Below are 9,379 nucleotides of genomic sequence, written 5' to 3' on the forward strand. Positions count from 1 at the left end.
AAAATGTGTACGGATTTGTAGAATCCATTCATAAAAACTGAATTTACTGTATAATACAGGATGTCACTGAATTTGTCAAATTCTGGATGAATAGATCAAAAGTAGGTCAGTACATTTAAAGTGATAGTTCTCCCAAAAATTACAATTCTGTCATCATTTACTCACCCTAATGTTGTTCCGAACCCGTAAGACTTTTCTTCATCATATAAAGCAATCAAGTCTCTTCTTAAAATTTAGAATAAACCGCTCGATTCATATGGATTAGTTTCACGATCTCTTTATTTTTTGAAGCATCAAAGTGGAGTTGCTTAGACTGTCAGTGGAGGGACAGAAATCTTCCCGACTTCATTAAAAATATCTTCATTTATGTTCCGAAGATGAACGAAAGTCCGTTTTTAAAAAAATATTTAACAATTAAAGCAGAAAATTCCAGAAAAATTAAAACAGAAAAAAAAAACAGATTTCATAGGGCCCTAAATTTAATTGTAAATAATAAAAATAATACAAAAAATTATGTTTTTGTTTTCCAATACAAATTCACAACATCCTTAGATCAAGATACTGTTAATGCATGCAAAATTAAGAAATTGAACAAAATTAACTGAGTTTGTGCTTGAATTATTGATTTTTATGAACCCATTGACATTGTTCTTGTTTTAATCATAAGATTTCCCAAGATTTCTTATCTCAAACTTAAAGCTATTTTTTGCACACACAAAAAAAATGATTGAAAACGTTATGTAGATCTGTTGGAAATTGTATTTACCTTGAAGTGTCACCAATAAAACTCATTGTGACATTTACATTTAGAGAACATATTGAGGTTATTTTCTCTTAAAAAGGTCTTAAGGCCTTACATTTACCTTCATACATCCTGCATATTTTACATTTTCCTTTTTATGAAAGCATATATCCGTTTATATCCGTTCAGAAGGTCTTCCAGGTTTGTGGAATAGAACAGACCAGGCTCTAGTCATGTGACTATCACTGAAAACTGACACACAGCATTTGATCACTGGATTTATAGAAGAAATCATTTCGGTTTTAACAAGTGTTTTCTCAACATTGCAACACTCAATATCTAATCAGCTCCTGACAAACACATTAATATTTGAATGATCACTACAATGTGAGCCATCTAATAATAGTCTTTGGAAGGCTTTTGTCTTTCAGGTTTTTACTGATTTATGTAATTTGTAAATCAATTATTTTAGAAAAAGATTCAAAGCATGAGTACAAGTTTTAATTAACTTGGAACTGTGTGTGTGTGTGTGTGTGTGTGTGTGTGTGTGTGTGTGTGTGTGTGTGTGTGTGTGTGTGTGTGTGTGTGTGTGGACTGGTAATCCCTACGTTATGGGGACAAAATGTCCCCACAAACAAAGATAGCAATATCCGAAATCCTCATCCTTGTGGGGACATTTTTTGGTCCCCATGAGGAAAACATCTTATAAATCAGACTAAGTGATGTTTTTTGAAAATGTAAAAATGCAGAATGTCTCCTGTGATGGGTAGGTTTAGGCAGAGGTGGACAAAGTACACAACTCCATTACTCGAGTAAAAGTAAAAGTACTACTGGTCAAATATTACTCCGTTACAAGTGAAAGTTGTAAAAAACTATTTTTACTTAAGTAAAAGTATAAAAGTACTTGTTTATAAAAGTACTTAAGTATCAAAAGTAAATTTCCTTTTTTATGTCAATGCATTATTTTATTATTGTTGTATGAATGCACGCTATAGCCATCATGGTAGTTTAACCCAGTCAGTGATGCTCCATCCAACATGCTAGCATAAGACCACCTTGAACTAATTTAAATACTTGTATAAAAGTTACAAAGCTGCTGTCACTTTAAGGCAGAATGCACGAATCCTATACACTGATACACATCCGATATTCCCCAACTGTTTATGTTCACTTAAGACATAATCAACTTTGTTTACGTGAATACTTTCCAAAATGAAAATTTTGACATTTTGTGTATATTGGTCTGTTTAAGTGCGAAAAAACACAAAAGAAAGCTCTATTCAGTACTCGTGCTCTGGCATCTCAGAGGCACAAAAACCAGACTGAACTGAGCTCTTTCATTATGCTTTTTCATGATTCATCCATATGTCTATGCTTCTCTTTCTCCCAGACATTTACATTTTTTAACATTTTATGAGACATTCATCAAGTGTATGCCAACAAAACTAATCTTTAATCTTTTCAGAAAACTGAAACTTACTTTCTAATATGGCCATGGGTGCACACACTGTGCCGAGGAACCGTCTTCTTCCATTTTACTGATCAGTGTTCAAAAAAATGACCCTACAAAAGTGTTTACTTATTGGCTGTCTGCAAAAAAAAAAAAAAAAAATTCATCCACTGACTTGCAAAGCTGCTACAGAAACGACTTTCGACTTCAAGGACCTTGGAAGAAATGTAGTGGAGTAAAAAGTACGATATTTGTCTTTCAAATGTAGTGAAGTTAAAGTAAAAGTTTCCCTAAAAAATTATACTTCAGTAAAGTACAGATACTCAAAAAGTGTACTTAAGTACAGTACTCAAGTAAATGTACTTAGTTACTGTCCACCTCTGGGTTTAGGGGCAGGGGCAGTGTAGGGGGATAGAAACTACGGTTTATACAGTATAAAAAACATTACGCCTATGGAAAGTCCCCATAAAACATGAAAACCCAACGTGTGTATGTATGTGTGTGTGTGTGTGTGTGTGTTCATGTTTTTCTATCCCGGTGAGGACTTCAACCTGAATGCACACAGACTCGTGGGCACTCGTGTCACCGTGGGGACCTAAATTGAGATCCCCATGAGGAAACATGCTTATAAATCATACAGAATATTTTTTTTTTGGAAAATGTAAAAATGCAGAAAGTTGTGTGTGATGGGTAGGTTTAGGGGTAGGGTTAGTGTAAGGGGAGAGAATATACAGTTTGTACAGTATAAACACCAGTACGCCTATGGAGAGATAGCGGACCAGCTGTGTGTGTGTGCATTTGTTTTGTCTGCATTCATCTGTGGCCGCAGCTTCCAGCCCCGCAGGAGACGCGTTAGTAATTTCCCCTCTGTGTGTAGTGTGTGTTCAGGAGCGATTAAGCGCCCTGCAGGAGCAGCATGAGGAGGAGCAGCGCTCTTCACGGCGGGAGCTGCTGCGTTCACAGGATGAGCTGCGGAAGGCCTGTGAGGAGAGGCGGGAGACGCAGCAGGAGGTGCTCAGACTCACGGAGGCGCTGGAGGACACCACCTCCGCTAAAGTAAAATAGCTTATGGGCGCATTATGAATGACTACATTAAATATTTGTGCTTTTAAAAACTAATTTGTCACACAATAGGATTTTTTTTTTAATGAACTCATAAAAAGCTAAAAGGTGTTAAAACAACCTTTTAGTTAATAGTTACCGGGTTAAATGGTGGCCAGTTGTAGAAATAAAATGGATATCTACCATTTAAAAATGTCTTATGTTCACCAAAGCTGCACTTATTTGATAAAAAAAATAGAGTAATATTGTGAAATATCATTACAATTTAAAATAACTGTTTTCTATGTGAATATATTTAAAAATGTACTTTATCAATGTGATCAAAGCTGAATTTTCAGCATCATTAGTGTCACATGATCCTTCAGAAATCATTAAAATATGATGATTTGATGCTTAAGAAACATTGATTATTTTCAGTGTTGAAAACAGTTGTGCTGCTTATTATTTTTGTATATAATAAGTATTATTAATTATGATATTATTATAATTTTTCAGCAGAATGTTTGAATATTTTCCTTGGTTAAACTGATTAATCTTAATGTCAAAAATATCATAGCAATGCCAATCTCATTTGATAGTTATTGACCTGAATCTGTTCACAGAAGGAGGAGACCGCGGCACACTTGGAGGCTGAGCAGTCCCACAATGCACTGCTGCTGAGAGTGGAGGAGATGGAGAGAGTGGTGGAGAGGGAGAGAGGACAGGTAAACTGAAGGAAAGGACTAGAAAAGGTTTACAGTATAGCCTCATTTACTGGGATCTCACTTCCATATTAAAAAATAAAAGACTTCTCTGATTGATAAATATACTACCTCAGTACACCAAGCAATTCCCATAGCAACACCCTAGCAACCACCCACAACACCAGGGCCCGTATTCATAAAGAATCTCAATGCAAAGAGAAGCTCCTAGTGACAAAATTCTAAGAAAATTCTTTGAAATGTGGGCGTTTACTCTTAAAATTCACTAAATAAATCCTAGTCAAGAAAAAAGTAATTCAGAAAGCATCTTAACCCTTAAAAGAGGTCTTAAATTTGTTAGGAGCACGGATGAGGACTTTTAAGAGGCTGAAGAGTTTCTTTAGCAGTGGAGAAAATGGCAGAAAGATGAAGAGGGAGAAGAAATGTGTTGCAGACAATGGATGACAGAGACTTAATAAGACGCTATAGATCGTGCAGGGATCGCGCGGCCGCGAGATGACAGGCGGAGTCTGAGAGAGACCTGTACTCCAGCAACAGCGGGAACTCTTTCTGAATATTTTGAACAGCTGAATATTCATCTCATGATGTAAAAGTAGAGACAATTGTAGACGAAAATGAAGAGAGATTTTATCTTAGTTTTTATTTTATGCAAAACATTTTAGTCTCGTCCTTTTACATCAACAATAATGCATGTTAATTTAGTCTTAGTCAGTGTTTTTGGACATTGGTGCAGTCTCGTCATCGTCTCGTCTTCGTCATGGAAAAAAAGGTCGTTAACGAACATATTTAGTCTCGTCTCGTCTGACGAAATTAACACTACATGCCAGCAATCAGTGTAATTGGAAAGAGTGGAACAATATTTATAATTCTAAGCCAATCAAATACCTTATAGGAAATTAACAGCATGGTAAATAATAAAAGGATTTATATACATATATTTATAATAATGTGTGTGTGTGAGTGAGAGAGAACGGTAAAATAGGACAATTTGCGCTTGTAATTTCAAAGTGAAGGCTTAAAATAGACCCTATACTTAAAAGCGCTCCTTTTCCCCCCTTTTTGGACAACCAACCAATCACAGTCTTCAAAAGACTGTGTCATACGTAGCAACGGGGTCAGCCCCGCCTCTTCACTAAGATAAAAGTTTTTGTATTTTCCTTGCTCATGGTTGCTCTCAGATCGGTCCCGAATAGCTCTTAAGCTAAGACTCCTACGTAAAAGTTTTTAAGCTAAATTAGGAGTTTTCTGAGAGGACTCTTAGAATCTTTATGAATACGGGCCCTGGTGTTTCATAATCATAAAATGCCTCATTTAAACGTTCTGTTCATTATTCGCTGGTGTCTTGTCAGGTGGAGGTTCTTCAAGCAGACTGCCACGCCTTACGTACTGACGGACAGGCAAACAGGGCGGAGCTAAGGAAGAGGGAGGAGCAAATTCTGTACCTGGAGAGAGAGTGTCAGCAGCTCCGAGACCATTCCAGTCAGAAACGCTGAATTATGGGACATTTAATCTTTGTTTATGCTACAGTATGTCTGTTAGCTGTGGAACTAAAATGTTTTGTTTCTTCTCAGGAGTGAAAGAGACTCTTATATCGCAGCTGAGCAAAGAGATGAAGGTACGAGAGCATGTGGTAGAGACGCTGGTGGCAGCAATGACACGTCTCATGATGTCCATGTGTGTGTTTATGTCCATGTGTGTGTTTAGAGTGTGAAGACGGCTCTGCAGAAGCAGCAGCAGGAGGACAGCAGACTCCTCAGAGATGGACGAGACCTCAGAGCAGCAGCAGATCAAGTTCAGGTACACACACACACACACACACACACACACACACACACACACACACACACACACACACACACACACACACACACACACACACACACACACACACACACACACACACACACACACACACACACACAATCTGTTTAGCATTATATAATTATGTTAGCTCCACAAAGTCAACACACTGTGCAAATTTAGATTACAGCAATGGTTCTCAATTTTGTTTGGTGATGTCCCTGTTTGAAAGTTTGCCCCTCACCCCATAATCTGAATTTCTTGTAAATATTATATTATGTATTAGAATATTAATAATGGGGGGAAAAGTGGGCCACAATATTAGCAGTTATGTTAAAAGCTTTTATTGTAAAATTGCTATGAAAAAAAACATACTTTTTGTGGCTTATCTGAGCTTTTAAATTTTTTTCTGGCAAATCAAATTTTTGTTGACAAACAAAAAATGAACAATGGAAACTTAATATATTATTTCTGTTTTGAATAGTAAAGTTACAGTCTTCAGGGAAAAATAAACGATTTTATACTAAACTATTTGCTGCCAAAATGTACAAAAAACGTTTCTATTATTAATATAATCATTAAATAAATATAATTAATATTATTATTAATAAATAAAATAAATAAATAGGGACTGTTGGGAATAGTTACTTTTAAAAGTGTTACTAGTAGTTGCAATATTGCGCTACTTGCAAAAAAAGTTACTTAGTTATTTGCGTTATTTAGTTACTTTTTACGGAAAGTAATGCATTATTGTATTTTCAGCTGTGCTTCCATTCTGGATCACAGAAGAACAGGACGCAGGAGCATAGACTGTAAAAAAATATGGACGTAGTGTCCGTGACGTCACCCATAGAATTCTGAAGAGCGGTTCAGAAGCGTAAAATATTGCCATCTTGGCAGTGCTCATCGCGCATCACTCCCGGATAACTGAAAATGGGCCAAGAGGCGGGACGTGGGACGTTCCACCTGTCACTCAAAGTGGCCACGCCCTTAATTATGCAGAACTTTAAGGATTTATATATAATGTAAACGAATGAGTTATAAAAAAATTCACCCCCCTCACAGTTGTCATGAAGGGCAAAATTAGCCGTATAGACCAAAATCACAATTTGTACCAGACTGTAAACATGTTTTATTCTGCTCTAAAGTTGGGTATTCTGCTCTATGCTGGAGCCCTAGCGGCCAGTCGATGAATTGCAGGTTAAGTCACTTCCGCATTGGCTTCAAGAGAAACGACGGGAGGTTGCCGTTTGCGCAGGAGAAGAAAATTCAACACTCTTCAGCATTAAAAAAATAAAATAAAATAAAAACCAAATGTGATTTTTAACTAAAGTCATTTTTGCTAATTAGATCATCAAAGGTCCGCAGCAAAGACATTTTTTAAAGGGATTTGTATGGCTTAATATAACATAAATGATGTCTCTTACTGAAATATGAAGTAGAAAACCCTTGAAAGATCTACGTTATTTAAAAAACACATTATATATTTGGACAATGGGCGGCGCCATTTTGTTTGCTTTCTAAGTCGATGACGTAGAATGGTTGCACTCGGCAATGAACTGGCGCTACCCGTAGCTATTTTTACCACAACAACTTTCAGAGTTAAACAAAACCAATCAATTGCTTTATAATTGCATTTAAAACACACTCAAACACACATGTGCACACAAACTCACACACCAGGGATGGAAATTAGCACCCGCCACCAGCCAAATGCGGGTGATTTTGTGTTGTTGCGGGTAAAAAAGCTTCACCTACCGGCCACCGTGGCGGGTAAATAAAAATAGCATAGCCTACTGTTAGAGGAGGCACACCTTCAAAAAAAATGTGGCGTTACAAATCAAATTCACAATATGCAGTAGAGAAGTTAATTTGCGCGTGGTTGCGTTAAGCGGCTTTATTGCCATAGCGGCGGAGTCTCGAGAACATGAGCTGTAAACTTGCGCGGTTTTTTAAAAACATATCGAGCTCGCGTCGCGTCCTGAATAGAAAAAAGGTATCAATGGGTCTGTCCAGTAACTCGTGATGAACCTCAGGCGAACTGCACACTTTGCAGTGAAGCATTTCAGTAGCATTTAACATTATCAGAGCTTGGCAGACAGAATTATTATATATATTTTAGACTTGTTAAAATTAATAGATTATAGCCTAATTAATGTTATTATTAATGTATAATTTTAATCATACATAATAAATAATCCCGCCATATAAAGTTTGACATTTATTAAAATAATATTTAGATAAAAGTGGGACAAATAATTGCATAATAATATAGTCATAATTTAAGTAAATTAATAAAAAAATTGAATTGTCAGAATTGTCAAAAAAGTGATTAGTGGTTCAGAATGACTGCTTAAAGGGACAGTTCACTCAAAAATGAAAATTATGTCATTATTTTACTCACCCTCAAGTTGTTCCAAACATGTATACATTTCTTTATGTTGAACACACAGGAAGATTACTATGGAAGTCAATGGTGCCCCCAAAGCAGCCTGAGTACAAACTTTCTGCAAAATATCTTCTTTTGTGTTCAGCAGAACAAAGAAACTCATACAGGTTTGAAACCTCATGAGGGACAGTAAATGATGACAGAATGTTTTAGTTTTGGGTGAACTATCCCTTTAAAATGCACCAAATAGGCTACTAAAGAGTTCTTTTTGAATAAATTAAATTATCAAATGTAAAATAATATAACATTTTATATTGTCGTGAATGGGTGTCCCTTATTTTGCCACACTGAAGGTGGCAACCCTAGTGTGTCGTCAACATGCTTCAGAAGATGCCAAAACTAATAGTTTCATTGTTGGGACTAAAAACCTAAAACTGGAAGCCATAAAAGACCACGAATCATCCAAATGCCACATCCATTAATCTGCCCTACTCATTTAATGAAATGTATATCAGTTCATGGTTTGTGTGTGTATAAGAGAGGAAGAGAAAATGTCAGTATTTCATTGAGACTTGAGATTAAATAAACTGCTTAAGTATTGTAGAGCTTGTAGTATTAATTACTAATCGGTTAAAAACAAGAAAGTGGCTGGTAAAAACATTGAGTGGCTGGTAGATTTTGAAATCCACCAGCCACAGTGGCCGGTGGACAAAAAAGTTAATTTCCATCCCTGTCACACACACACAAACAGATCGGCGCACGCGCGCGCACACACACGCACACACACACACACGCACACACACACATACACATCCGTGCACATACACACACATCCACGCACGCACTGTGCGAACACGCACATACACACACATCCACGCACGCACTGTGCGCACACACACACGCTCAATCAGCTGTAATGTTTTGAGGGTTGACTTGCCTAATTTGTCACCTGGTTCCGATTCGGCAGGCCAGCACTCTCCCTGGCTGAATCTGAAATCGCCCCCTAAACCCTCATTCACAATGCCCTACTGTAGTAATATAGTTCACTTGAAGGAGGGGATGAAAACGAGTGTGTGAAGTAGTCAGACAGCCGTTGAGTGTCCATCGGCTGTACGCTCGTTATTACGGTGCAATGTGGGATAATAGTGCCCTATTTAAGGGTATAGGGGGGCGATTTCAGATTCAGCCCCTGTCGTGGAGACTGATGAGGGCAGTCCATAAAACATCTCGATTGA

At 37.1% G+C, this 9,379-nt stretch overlaps 1 protein-coding gene across 1 annotated transcript in view; it reads left to right on the plus strand.

Moving 5' to 3' along the window:
* ccdc150 (coiled-coil domain containing 150) overlaps nt 1-9,379 on the plus strand; it is a gene marked incomplete at both ends in the record, with an annotated part of 25,689 nt that overhangs the window by 2,589 nt on the left and 13,721 nt on the right. The window contains 5 exons of the mRNA XM_079823280.1: nt 3,070-3,248; nt 3,857-3,958; nt 5,305-5,434; nt 5,527-5,570; nt 5,660-5,752. Of these exons, the coding sequence (XP_079679406.1) occupies nt 3,070-3,248; nt 3,857-3,958; nt 5,305-5,434; nt 5,527-5,570; nt 5,660-5,752 (548 nt within the window). The remainder of the gene's footprint in view (nt 1-3,069; nt 3,249-3,856; nt 3,959-5,304; nt 5,435-5,526; nt 5,571-5,659; nt 5,753-9,379) is intronic.

The sequence above is a fragment of the Gobio gobio genome (assembly GCF_949357685.1).
Source record: "Gobio gobio genome assembly, chromosome: 8".
Taxonomy (NCBI): domain Eukaryota; kingdom Metazoa; phylum Chordata; class Actinopteri; order Cypriniformes; family Gobionidae; genus Gobio; species Gobio gobio.